General features: G+C 50.3%; 1 protein-coding gene across 2 annotated transcripts in view; it reads right to left on the reverse strand.

The window, feature by feature from the left end:
* PIGU (phosphatidylinositol glycan anchor biosynthesis class U) overlaps positions 1–14,484 on the reverse strand; it is a 76,450-nt gene that overhangs the window by 9,935 nt on the left and 52,031 nt on the right. For both annotated transcript variants that reach the window (XM_084888577.1, XM_084888578.1), the window contains exons 10-11: positions 11,480–11,604; positions 4,785–4,927 (exon numbers count right to left, since the gene is read on the reverse strand). In XM_084888577.1, coding sequence (XP_084744703.1) covers positions 4,785–4,927; positions 11,480–11,604 — 268 coding nt within the window. The remainder of the gene's footprint in view (positions 1–4,784; positions 4,928–11,479; positions 11,605–14,484) is intronic.

Here is a 14,484-nt window from a genome sequence, read left to right on the forward strand (position 1 = left end):
AAACTTGGTGCACACCCCCTCTGGGGAACACAGCCATGCCATTTCCTTCCCCTCTTCCCTCCCCCCCACCCCCCCGCCCCCACATGCATCTCCTAAACCCCAGGCACCCTCTGAGGTGCATACAGGGAGCAATGGGCAGCAGCAGCTCATCCAGGGCTGAGCCCCTGAACCTGTCCCTAAAGCCCCCTTTCCTCTGACTTCCCAGAGAGCCACAGCAGCCCACCCAGGCTCTCCCATTGCTGCTTCCTGTCTCACTGTCTCCTGCCTTAATAGTACTCTCAAACTCACCTAAAAAAGAAAAAAAGAAAAAAAGCTAAGTTAAAATGCATCCCTGTTTGTTTATATGTCATCCTTGAAGACCTGCAGAAGAACAGGGTCAGTAACAAAGGGCCCTGGGGGGGTTGTGGGGGGAGGGAGGCTGTTCTGCTTCTGGGTCTGAATGGTTTCCTAGGAAATTGCTCTGGGTATTTGAAAAGGAAGTTTGTGCTATTTCCCATGTTCGACATATGAATAATGGCAACAGGACCACACGGTACATGTCCAATTCTTTCAACACCCCGAGAGGTGGGAGAAAACGCCACCCAGAGAAACTCAATCATTTGCTGAAGGTCACACAGTAAGGGGGTGGAGGGGGACCTCAATCATCCAATCTATTTCAGTGTACACACACACACACACACACACACACTCACACTCACACACACACACGCTCCTCTACGGACGGGTGTTGTCATTTCCTGGTCACTGACTCTGAGGCACAATTAGCTAATGATCCGTGCCACATGCTGGAAAACACTCAGTGGCCCCAGGGGATGTGGGCCGAGGTCACTGGTGGTTTACCTGCGGGTGAAACTAGTAATCTACCCATAGACTGTTCTATGACAGGCATGGCACCGACCACCTCTAACCGAGCAGGGCTTAACTCCACAGGCCAAGATGTTCCCTACATTCAGCTCCTGATTCAGCAATGCCGGCCTGGCTCTGGTCGCCTGCTGAAAACCCACACTCACCAGGCCTCAGGAGAGCTCCGGGGAGAGGAGGAGGACCTCTGGCGCCGCCCCAGCGAGGAGAGCTGAGAAGAGCTAGCTGTGGCCTGGACCCCTCCCTGAACGCCATACTTTTCAACGGCAGCACTGACTCCAGGTCAGACTGCGGCAGAGGAGCGGGTGCCGGGGCGTCTTCACTGGCCAGAGACCGGGCTCTGGCAGAAGCTGGAGAAGCGTTGTGGGAGAGCAGCCCTCCTCTGACCTTAGCCACTGGGGTGACCTGGCTCCCTCCTGCCACTCCTCGGTGCTCCCCTCCCTCTCACTCGGAGTCTCTAAGGTCCAGCTGCTGCTCCTCATTCCCTGTGGCCTCCCTTGACCACTCACAACAGGAAAGGATCTGCTCCCTCCAGATCCCTCCAGTGCTTACTCTGCACATTTGTCCATTAATCACATGATGCTCCCCCTGGCTATCTTTGGTTCGTTCATTCATTCAACAAATATTTGCTAAACAATGCTCTGTACCAAGTGCTGGTAGCTGGGGACCCTGCAGTGGGAGGACAGGCCAATCTCTGCCTTTAGGAAGCTCACAGGCAGAGAGAGAAGAATAAATAGTCTAGCTATAGGTAGGGTAAGAGTGATGAAGGGGGCTAACAAACAGTGGGGCAGGGGAACCTCATGAGGAGGTGACATTTAACATCCTAAAATTCCGAATGTCTCAGCTTTAAACCCTGTGACTACCAACAGGTGCGAGGGCAGAGTAAGTACAACCCTCATGACAAGGGCTGCTCTCCTACCTCAGCCAATGCTCCCTGACAGCAATATGACTGAGTGCCCGGCTTTCTGAATAAGGGCCCCACCTGACAAGCCCCTTAAGTGACCTGGTGGTGGCAGCCGCAAAGCCCCAAGCCAGCAGCCCCGGAAGCATCTGACCCCACAGAGCTGTCTCTGGCTCCGAGCCACAGAGCCCAGATCCCAGGCGGCCGATGACACATGGTGCTGGCTGTGCTTGAACAAACCACAGCTCAGTCCCTTGGACCGCTGCTGGGAAGCCTGGAGGTGTTCTGACCCGTCTGAAGGGCAAACTGGCAGCATCTGGCCAAATGTACAATGTAGATGCCCTCTGCTTCAGCGAATTCCACCCCCTGGAATCTATCCTAAGAAAACACTGGCATGCCTATACAAGAGCACGCGAAGAAATACGCAAAACAATACTCTTCCATTTATAGCAAAACAATGAGAAGCAACCTGGATGTCCATCAGGATACATCATGGTACAGCCTCACTGTGGGATATCGGAGCCACTAAAAAATTATCGCGAGATCAGATCACTAAGTGAAAAACAGCAGTGCAAAGTGTGATTTCTTTATATAAACTAAAAAGCTCGTGTGTGTGTGTGTGTGTGTGTGTGTGTGTATGAACGCACAGGGGACGTCTGCAGACACACACCAGACTGACCCCAGTGATCACAGCTGCACGGGGCAAGGGTTAGGGTCCAGGCAGATTTCCAATTTTCATTCCATATGTTTCTATGTTGACTTCTTTTCCCTAGCAATAATGAATTCATGTATTACTTGTATGATTTAAAACACATGTTAGCCCTAGTAGGTTTGGCTCAGTGGACAGAGCATTGGCCTGTGGACTGAAGGGTCCCAGGTTCAATTCTAGTCAAGGACACCTGCCTGGGTTGTGGGCTCGATCCCTAGTGAGGGGTGTGCAGGAGGTAGCTGATCAATGATTCTCTCTCATCATGGATGCTTCTATCTCTCTTAGGTCCTCTCTGCAATCAATAAGAATACATTAAAAAAAAATTTTTAAGATAAAAAGCAATGCCAAAAATCAGCCTGGTTTTTCACTGTAGCTGAGTCATTAACACACTCCATCTACCCAGCCTTTGCTTCCCACCCCCAGTCCCATCCTCCTGTCCCAACAGTTCAGTTCCTCTTGCCTTTAGTGGCACTTGACCACTTGCCGAGATCTCCATGCCATTCACAGCGACCCTTGCTTAGTAAAGGCGCCAAAGGCAGCACATAGAAAGCTGTTCTCTGGCAGGTTCCACAGATGCTTCCTCATCACTGCGATCCCACCCACCCCCGGCCCACACCTGACACTCATGGCTGGACAAGCCGGGGGCCATTCCAGTGGCCTCGCTGAGCTCCATCTCCCAGGGCAGGCCCAATGCCCACACCTGCCAGTCATCCCTTTCAAAGGAAAAGGGGGTTTTAGAAAGACCGAAGAGCCAGGACCAGCCTCCAGACTCCTCCGAGACACTAAGTCGATCCTGCAAGACGTAGGTAGGAGGTGCTGAGCACCCGCCACCAATAACTGCTGTGCGACAGGCTGCTCCCACCCAGGCCACAGGCCCTTCATCACTCTTCCTGTTGTTCACAAATCAAGATAAATAGCTGGGCTGGACATTAATTGGCCAGAAATGTCCATGCAGGAAATACCAGACCCATCACTCACAGCAGAAGCCCGAACTCCCTCCTTTTTCCCAGAAGCTAACCTTGGAGGCAGGCCTCCCTCGGGGTTACTCAGACCATCACAGGCTCCCGCTCCCTGCCCCCCTTCCAGCCCATTATGCACAGGAAACGCCGGGCTGTGCCCATGGCAAATGGAACGGTAAACGGGACCACGGATCCCACGGGGCCTCCCCTGAGGACAGAGCCAGCCCGAGGGGATGCAGCACAGCGGAAGGGACCTTTGGAGGTGTCTGCTCTCCACCTGAAACAGAATCTCTGGAAGAGCTTGTGAAAACCAAATTTCTGACTGTTTTCCACATCTACTGAGACCACATCTGTGGAAGTGGGATTAGAAAATCAAAGCCATGTAATGGTAACAGATATAACTACATAACAATACAGATTAACAAGACCCTCCCCACCCTCCAGGGATTCTGCTGCCCAGGGGGAGGCTTGCCCTGGGCCAGGGAGGGCTGGGCTCCTGGCTGGCACTTCTCATTCAGTGACCCATGGCCTCCTCTCCTGCTACTCCCAGCCGTGCAATTTGCACTCCAGACTCACCCTGTAGCTAGACCCAACCATTTCTCGGGTCCCTGTCTTTGCTCCTGCTATCCCCGGAGCCTCTCCTCCCCCGCTCCTGCCCCCCCCGCCCTCAGACGGGCACTCACTCGGTGCCATGCAGCCAGGCACTGTTACAGAAAGGGGGTGGCCTCAGAAACCAAGCCTTCCCGACATTCTGTTCTTGGCTCCTCCAGTGACCTTGGTCAAGAGGCAACCTTCATGGGCCTCGATTCCCATTTGTTGTTTTTTGTTTGTTTTTTTAAAAACTTCATCCAAGGATACTTCTCCACTGATTTTTAAAGAGAGTGGAAGAGAGAGGGCAAGACAGAGAGAGAAATATCAATGTGAGAGAAACAGATCGACTGGATGCCTTCTGCACACGCCCAGACCAGGACCCGAGCTGGGAAGGAGTTTGCAACCGAGGTACGTGCCCTTGACCAGAATTGAACCCAAGACCCTTCAGTCTGCAGGCTGACCATCTATCCACTGAGCAAACCAGCCAGGGCTCGATTCCCATTTATAAAATAGGGGCAACACTGTGCCAAGGCTTGCTGTGAGAATTCAACAAGGCAGTGGCTCAGCATGGAGCCCAATTAACGTTAGCAGATGCAGTTTTCCCATTGCTCTCAGTCCCGATCTTCTCTACCAGACAATGAGGTACTTGAGGGGAGGAACTGTCCCCTCATTCACATCCAAACCCCTAGTTTGCAGAACCCACAGCCTAGGTCACATATGAATACAAAACGAACCCCTGTTCCGTGCCCCCCTTCACTCTTACCTGCCCAACGTTGAAGGTCAGTGTGATGGCATAGAAGAAATTGGAGTTGGCACTCCCTGCGTAAATCCAGAGGTGCCACAGGACCGGGAAGAGCAGGGAGCAGACAATGATGATGCAGCCGAGGACGAAGATGTTCCGCAGGACTGCAAACACAGACGGTCACAATGAGCCCGAGGCTGACTCCGTGCGGAGAGGCCCAGGGAGAGCCCAGTGCAAACATCCGCCGCCGCCCCCCCCCCCCCCCCCCCCCCCCCCGCTCCTCAGAGGCCCTGGGTGCCAACGGCAGACCCCAGTCATGGCTCCCTGTGCCCAAGGCCAATGGGAGGTCCTCGATTTGGACTCTGTACCTCCTGCTGTGCCTCTGGGAGCAAGGCATGCTCTCTGCCCCAATCTCAGAGGGTCCTAGAAACACACCTTCCATTCTGCTTAATTCATGTTTTAGGTCTCCTGTCTTGCTCTTCAAATGTCCCCCACTCTTCCTTAGGTGATTTAAACACCTCGTTCTTACACACACCCCCAACGTCACACCCCCCGGAGGGAGTGCGGAATCCCACCGAGGAGCAGCTCTCCACGGAGGCCTGCACACGGCGAGGCCAGCAGCAGGGCCTTCAGGGAGGGGAGGCAGCGTGACAGGGGGGCACAGGCTTGCCTTTGCCTGAGAGATTGGTTAAAATTCCTGCTTTGTCAGCAAGCTCCTCTGAGTCTCAGCTTCCCCCTCTCTAACACAGGACTAAAACGCCAATTTCATAGGAGTGTTACATGGATTGAACAGGAAAACCTGGCACAGCCGGATTACTGTGTGTTTTTAACAAATTACCACAAATTTAGTGGCTTAAACAATGTAACTTACTATCTCACAGATCCAGAGGCCAGAAGTCCAAAATGGGTCTCACAGGCTAAAAACCAAGGTACCTCCAGGCTGCACTCCCTCCGGAGGCTCAGGGGGAAACCTGCTGCTTGGCTGTGGGTGGGCAGAGGCCGCCTGCGTGCTCGGCTCATGGCCCCTTCCCTCTTCAGCCCGCAACGTCGGATTAAGTCCTTCCCACCTTGCCTCACTCTGAAGTCCTCTCCTGACGCCCTCATCACTCTTAAAAAACAGACTCCAGTCCTGACGGCTTTTCTCCGCGGTCAGGGTAAGAGGTGCAGGCTCTCCGTCCCGGTAGGGCACGGGAGCATGCAGGAGGGAACCAACCGCTGTCTCTCACACAGATTTTTTTTCTCTCTTCCTCCCCTTCCCTTCAGCTCACTCTAGAAATCAATGGAAAAGATTTCCTCGGGTGAGGATCAAAACAAACAAACGAACGAAAAACAGACTTGAGTTTTGAGAGCAGTTGTGGATTCTCAGCAAAAGGGAGAGGAAGGCTCAGAGATTTCCCATGTGCCCCTGGCTCCCGCCTGATCACATGGGGCCCAGCTGGACATTCCAGAACACTCTCCCTGCAGGTCTCTGGGCCAATGGAAGGCGATACAGCCGCAGGTTTGGGGAATTATGTGAAGATCGTTTTGGGAGGTGAAAGGGACGTTATTCTGCCTACTACGCAGTGCTTTTCCCCCCTTCTAATTCAACAGGGGAACTCTGAAAGTAAGATTATATGCTAATATTTTTATTTCATTCTTTACACTTTATTGCATTTGTAAGTGAACTAAGAAATATTATTTAAAATAAATTAATTAAAAGAATACCTTGCCCAGCCAGCGTGGCTCAGTGGTTGAGCATCGACCTATGAACCAGGAGGTCACGGTGTGATTACTGGTCAGGGCACATGCTCAGGTTGTGGGCACAATCCCCAGTGTGGGGCATGCAGGAGGCAGCTAACTGATGATTCTCTCTCATCACTGATGTTTCTATTTCTCTCTCCCACTCCCTTCCTCTCTGAAATAAATTAAAAAAAAAACCCAAACCTTAAAAAACACACAAAAACCCCCGTTCTTTGGTTCAGTGGATAGTGTGTTGGCCTGTGGACCAAAGGGTCCCGGGTTCAATCACGATCAAGGGCACGTACCTTGGTTGCAGGCTCCTCAGCCCTGGCCCTCATCGGAAGCAAACCAATCGATGTGTTTCTCTCACATCAATATTTCTGTCTTTCCCTCTCTCTTCCACTCTCCCCCCTCCTCAAAAAAAAGGCAATGGAAAAATATCCTTGGGTGAGTTTTAACAAAAAAAAAAAATAAAATAAAAAAATTAAAAATTAAAAATTAAAAAAAAACAACCACACACAAATAAACCTTCATTCTGAGTCTGGTAATGGTGAGCATTTAATGAATTACAGTTCCCTTCCTCAGCCTGATCCTGACCTTCCGGGAATCCCTTCTCCTAAGTCAGAATTTTGGGGCTGCGAATATCAGCTGTGCAAAGACTTGGCTGAAATGCTGTTGTGGGGGCTCCATGCATTGGGAAGAATGGCTTACACACGGTTCTCAATTTTGGTTGTAAAATGAAATCATCTGTGGAAGCCACATTAAGTAAATCAGAGTCTCTAGGGATGGGTTCATCATAATTTCTAAAAGCTTACCCCATAAAAATAAAATAAAATATCTTCCCTTGATTCCAATATGCAGCCACGGTTGCGAACCACTGAGACCCTCAGCAGTCTGCAACAGGACATCACTGCCACAGGGAGAGTGACCGGACAGGTAGTTCAAAGCTCTTATGAAAGCCGAATGCTTTCAATTTATGGTTCATTCCCTTTGAGAAATGACACGATTTTGGTTGCTGGTTGTTGCTTTTGTATAAAGCCCTCTTTTATGAAATGGAAATGAATGGTTGGTAGTTGACTGTTTTTTAAAAACAACAAACAAACAAACAAACACGTTTATACTGATTTTAGAGAGAGAGGCAGAGAGAGAGAAACTTCCATTGGTTGCCTCCCGCATGCACCCTGATAAGGGATCAAATTGGCAACATTTTGGCGCACTGGGTGATGCCCAACCCATTTAACTACACTGGCAAGGGCTGGTAGTTGGCTTAATGTCATCAGTAAAAGAAAAAGTTGGCAACTCTCTGAAATCCCACGATTTAGAATGGACTGGAGGGCTCTGAGGTCCTCTTTTATGATGTGAAATTTCCACACGATTCTGGGCTTTCACAGCTGACAGGTTAAAGCCTTTCTGAGACCTCTCATCCTCTCTCCCAGAACAGGAAGTTTGGAAAAGGAATGTGTGCACTGAGAATTATTATTGTTGATGTTGTTATTATTAAGCAATGTTACAGCCTTGAGAAGTAATAAACCTATTTATCATTGCTCCATCTCAATATCACTATTTACATTTCAGTGTTCTTTCTCGCTCTCTGGAAATTATTTTGCTAGAAAGGATATACATTTTTCCTGAAAGAGAACTCCGGTGGCCTGACAGCCCAGGTGGGTCTTTATTCCATGCCTATCGCCTCTCTGGACTTCAGATCCGGCGACAAGGTGACCTAGTGCACAGAGCCTGAGAGAGGCTCACAGCAGCTCCGGGTGCAGTTATGAAGACCTGCAAAGACACATTCCCATGTGCCTGGAGGAAATGCCACCGGCATCCAGCTGGCTCCTGGCCTGGGTGACCTTTCAGGACTGGGAGCCGCTCCGCGCTCCTGCCGGCTGGCGGGCCAGAGGATTAGAGCTGATGCCAGAGAAGATGCAGAGGGGCCCAGGGCACAGGACAGCTTGTTCCAGGCACCAGGAGGTGTCAGAGATGTCAGCGGTGACCAGGGCCCAGCGAGACGAAAGGGTTCACCCTTCATGAGACTTGCCGGGCCAGATGGAGTCAGGTTTCCCACTACCTTCACTGGGCTGGCTTCTCCAATCTCTGGCTCCGCTACTGACAAACTGAGACTTCAGGCAAGTCACTTTCTCTCTCTAAGCCTCAGACATTCAGAAACAAAATTCCAGTCCCATCGGGAGGAACAGAGGGTATTTAAGGATTTCAAAGGTCATGGGGCCATTCCCTTTCTTCCTTCCCTTCCTTTTCTTTCTTTCCTCCTTGCTTTTCCCTCCCTCCTCTCCCCGCCCCCTTCCCTTTCTCCTTTTTTCTCTCTCTCTTTAACGTTAGTCCTGACCCAAGGATATTTTCCCATTGATGTTTATGACAGTGGAAGGGAGAGGGAGAGGCAGAGAGAAACATTGATGTGAGAGAGACACATCGATGGGCCGCCTCCCACACGGGCCCCAACCAGGCTGAGGATGGAGCCTGCACTGAGGTACGGACCCTTGACCAGAATTGAACCTGGGACTCTTTAGTCTGCAGGCTGATGCTTTACCCACTGAGCAAACCAGCTAGGGTGTCACTCCCTTTCTTAAACTAGGTGCTAGGTACATGGGAATTTATTGTATTATTATTCTTTTATAATTTATATATTTTGTATCAATAGTATTTTATATTTATATAACAGTCAATGAAAACAAAGTAAAACACACAAAATCCAGCCCTTTGGTAACTGGCTTTTTCAGCTGGACCTCGGCAGGTGGCAAGGGCTCTGCCAGCAGGCTGCTCCCTAACACCAGTGTGTGTCCTGTGATTCATCCTGGCCCGGCACCACAGAGTCCTGGTGCGTCTGGGGCCTCCACTCCGGGAAGGGCCCCTGGGCCTCTTCTCCCCGCTGAGCAGGAGAGGAAAGCAAAAAGGTGAACATGTGAGCAGGCATGTTAGCACTGGTAACTAACGTTTAAACTGAATTCTTAACCACATCAAAAGTCTGGATGTATTCAACTTAGGCTTAGAGTCTTCTCAAAGCCTCCACTCATGTTCTCAGGCCCAGGCTACAGACACTCCTCACTGGGTGTCATGACGCACAGCTGTCACGCCCCAAACAGACACATGAGTGCCCAAGTGTGAGGACACTGGCAGCAGGGACGGCCGCCAGCCCTCTCTGCAGGCCTTCAGACAGCTGACATTGCCCAGCCTGCCAGCAGCAGCATCTATTAGATCATCCAGGTTCCTGGAAACTCCATCCTTATTTTGTTGAGCTTCATCACCCCAGAGGGCATAAAATAGCTTATTTCAAGTTCTGAGGGTATGTTTATTTGAATGGCTCTGAAGGACTCTGGCTTCCAAGCCTGAAGCTTTGATCATGGAACTCTGCAGCAGATGTCCGTCCCCACATAATTATTACTCTGATAATAACTACAGTGCTATTTATATTTACACTGTCCCAAACTTAAAACTCTCGTGATATCCTCCCCACCTGACAGATGAAAAAATGGGAGGACCGGAAAGATGAAATGATTTGCCTTAAAACACACAGGAAAGCCAGAAATGAGACGCAGGCCTGTTTGGGCCAGACTGCGGGTGAAAGATGTTAGCAGAGGGACAGATGCTCTGTGTAGGATAGACAGCTAAGAAAAAAAGTACTCTACTTTTAGGGAAAGAGGTTCGATGTTCCCAAGACCCATTATGTCACAAACGGGTACGTTCACATGTTTGGTGGCTTCATGATCTGTCACTAGCTACTCTCTGCCAAGGGGCCCCAATCTGACCCTGAGCCCGCTGGGCTGGGTGATTCTTATCTGTGCAATGAGGATGTCACAGGCAGAGGATGACACTTCCTCCGCCCAGCCAGGCAGGGCTGGTCATCGCCCCACCGGGCCATCACCTGCACAGCAGGCCTGGGGCCCGCCCACTCAGTGTTTACCTCCTCAGAGGCCCTCTTACAGGCAGGCTTCTTTCTGGCAGCTGGGCAGTTTCACTTCCTGGTTGACTCCCAGACAGTCCCCAAACAACAAGCCTGCCCTTCAGGATTCATTCTTGACACCTTGCTATACACCCACTGTAAGCGAGGAAAGTCCAACAGCTTCCTTTCCATTCTGGTCAGAGAATCGGGGTGCTGGGCCGCTGACACGGCCTCTTTATTAGGGGTTTAAAACCCCCACCCACAAGCATTTGCCGAGCTGTGCTGTGTGTCAGGTTTGATCCTAGGTGTTGGAGACAAGTGAGTCATGAGCCTACAGAGCCCACAAACACTTAGGGAACACTGGGGGCTAGGAAGCACAGCTAGATCACCACTCAGCCATCTTCCGAGCAGGGGGTGGTCAGAGGTTAAAGGGGTCTTCACGTAGGCTGGAAATCTGGTACTGCTCATCTGTTTTCTATAGACCTCTGAGTGCAGTTCTTAGAAATGGTTCAAAGCCCTAGGTCTATCATTGTGCTAATATGATAGCCTTCACCATGTATGGCTTCTTAAGTTTAACTTAATCTGAATTAAAAATTCAGTTCCTTAGTCACACTAGCGGCTGGCTACTCTATTAAACTGTGCAGACATAGGACATTTCCATCACCACAGAAAAGTCCTATTGGTCAGTACCAGCTAGAGGCTCACAGATTTGGATTCCTATGCTAGCCCTTCCACTAACCAGACACATGACCTTGAACAAGTGGCTCTACCTTTCTGTACCTCAGTTTTCTCATCTGCAAAATGGGGATACTCTCCTCAAAGGCTGGCATGAAGATAAAATGAGCTCATGCATGTAATACTCTTAGGACCACAATGGCCAGGTACATAGTAAGTACTCAATAAATGATATTTTTATTTTCATCATGAGTCTATAGTACCAAAGAGGCAGTTACTGTGCCTCATGTCACTGCCTCTCTCCTGGTACTGTTGGCATAACAGATGATGCCCATCCAATGCCCCTCAATTCCTTTTCCCTGGCTGCTTCCTCTGAGCCAGGCTGACACGTACCTGCCACCAGGGGCTAGAGGCAGGAAGGAATACTCACATCTGTAGAGATGGTTCCACACGGGGAAGAAGGCCATATAGAGGGCCACATCCCCCACTGTTGGGTAGGACTTGAAGATGGAGATGATGGCAATCTGGATGAACATGAAGAAGATAGGATGCTCCCTGGGGTAGGGCAGGACAGACAGACAGACAAAGATCAGTCAGGCACCAGGCCCACCCCTGAGATTCCTGACTCTCTCCTTCAAACCCAAAACTACTCTCCAGGGAACTTCAGGCAAGGGCTCACTCTGCTACCCATAAGACACTGGGGCCAGGTCAAGTAGCAGAGCCAAAAACTGTGTGGCCTGGCTGTCATGGCTCAGTGTTTGAGTGTCAACCTATGAACCAGGTCATAGGTCAATTCCCAGTCAGGGCACATGCCTGGGTGGCAGACTTGATCCCTAGCAGGGGGGTGTGCAGGAAGCAGCCAATCAATGATTCTCTCTCATCATTGAAGTTTCTATCTCTCCCTCTCTCTTCCTCTCTGAAATCAATAAAAACATATTTAATAACAAACAAACAAAAACCTGTGGGGACCCAGAGATGCCCAGAGGTGGTGGTGAGGGCTCAGCAAACACTGGAGAAACAGGGCACAGAGACATTTCCCATCATCCTCCCCACCGCAGCCCCAGGAGCCACCACGGGAAAAACAAGTGAAGCCAGCCGCTCTTCTGACTGGGCTTACAGACTGCGTGTAATTAGTCTCCCGGCCAGAGGCCCTGCTGACAACTGGGCGCAGGGCAGGAAGTGCTTCCTTGCTGATGCTTTCTCTCTGGCAATTGGGTCAGTGGGGTCTACAGATCCTTAGCTACGACGAATTCTTTTCCAGAAAGAGAAGTGAGAGCTGGGCAGCTTTTCAGCTCTTAAGGGCTGGAACTGGAGTTCTTGTTTCCTTAAGCTCATAACAAAATGGTTACCATTCCCTGAACCCTTGCTCTGCTAAGTTCGTGCTAGGCCCTTTTCTTACAATGTTGCACGTGATTCTCTCGACGCCTCTACTGCCCCTCGAGGTAGGTAATGTCACCTGCACTGAGCAGATGAGGAAATTGGGTTCAGAAAAGTCAGAGTTAGCAGGAAGTGAATGAGCTGTTTGTCTTCAGAACACCTAAGCACCCCTGAGACTGTTCTCCTGAGTGCCGAGCACAGGACAGTCTGTCAGGCAGGGCGGGGACACAGTTCAGTCTCCAGGGTTCCACCAAGAGCTGACCACAGGCAAAAGGGAAGCAAGCAGAAAGAGGCCAGGTCTACACCCTCCTTAGCTACATCTGAGCAACCTGCACGGGGCCTGCATCTGCAAAGTTCCTGGATGCCCAACTCATGGAGGTTTTCTTTGGAGGTTAATGGCATTCTTGTCTTGCAGGTCAAAAGGCAGGGTGACTCAATGGGTGTAAATCTGACAAACATGAAAACCCAGTAAACATGTACACACCCAAACATACAATCCTTCTACAGAGCAACTACAGAAACTCAGCTTGGCAAAGTCACGCAACCCTGTAGCTCTTAAGGGTTCATCTACCTCAGTGATCATCTTCCTAAAGATAACCCAGATCACTGGCTTTGGGCTTTAGGTGGCTGATAAAAACATTTCTTTGAAGAGACCAGTAAAGCCCTCGCTGGTTTGGCTCCGTGGATAGAGCGTTGGCCTGCGGACTGAAGGGTCCCAGGTTCAATCCCAGTTAAGGGCACATGCAGGAGGCAGCCAATCAATGATTCTCATCATTAATGCTTCTATCTTTCTCTACTCTCCCTTCCTCTCTGAAATCAATAAAAATATATTAAAAAAAAAAAAAAAAAAAAAAAAAACCAGTAAAAATGCAGTGCCAGAAAGCATGGAGACCAGAACCTCCTGCGACGCTGCCCAGAGACAGGTGGCCTGCAGGACCCTGGTTCCACACTGACGCAAACCCCGCAGGAGCTTCCGATCCTCTGCCTCCTGCTTCTGAGCCCGTGGTGGTGTTGTCTAACTAGGAGTGTCTGTGGCCTCTCACGTGTTGATGATGGGAGCTGGCGGAGAGCTGGCTTTACAGAGTGAGGAGAGATGCTCTGGGCTCCCACTTCCCTCAGCCCAGCGGCCGGGCCTGACAAGAACAAGGGCAAGGAATGTGGTCCAGAGGCAGCTGGAGAGCTTGCCTGGGTAAGGCTGCCAGAGTGCTGGAGCCTCGGCCAGGGAAGGGTGGATTCCTGTCAGATGCCAGGCCAAGGCTGTCATGAGAAGGAGGCATCAGCTCTGAGCTTTTACCCAGTGGGACTGGTTCACTGGCCATGAGGAACGGCAGAAGATTAGAGCAGAGAACTCAAGCTCTTGAAATCCAAATCAAACTCTCCCAGCCTTCCCGGACCATCCAGGCTTAGCGGTAACTGTTTTCCCTTCTTTGAAGCTAAGATAATAGAACTATTTCCAGGGGCTACTACAAGTGATCTCTCTCAGATCAAGGGGCTGAGCATAGATTCTGGAGCCAGACAAACCTGAGTCTGGATCCCAGCTCCACTGCTTAAAAGCTGTGTGACTGGAAAAATCACTCCACTTCTCTGAATGTCAGTTTCCTCAAGTATACCATGGGAGTGATGATCGTAAAATAATGTCTACGTCCAATAGCTACCGAAGGGTTAGGTATGAATACCTTTCAGAAAACAGAGAAAGGTGCCTGGGATGGAGCTAGTTAGCATGTTAGCTCTGTCATACTGCAGAAGAGAGCTCCACAGACAATCCTTTTGAGGGAAATTGATGAGAAGATTAAACAGAGCTACAGGTGGCCAGCCTCCCACCTAAAGCATCTTTTTAAAAAATAAAATAAAGAATTATATATTTTATTGATTTTTTTACAGAGAGGAAGGGAGAGGGATAGAGAGAAACATCGATCAGCTGCCTCCTGCACACCCCCTACTGGGGATGTGCCTGCAACCAAGGTACATGCCCTTGACCGGAATCGAACCTGGAACCTTTCACAACGCAGAGTACTAACCACTATACGATCACGGCGAGCTACCGGAGCCTTGAACCTG

This window comes from Pipistrellus hanaki (assembly GCF_964339955.1).
Source record: "Pipistrellus hanaki genome assembly, chromosome: 6".
NCBI lineage: Eukaryota > Metazoa > Chordata > Mammalia > Chiroptera > Vespertilionidae > Pipistrellus > Pipistrellus hanaki.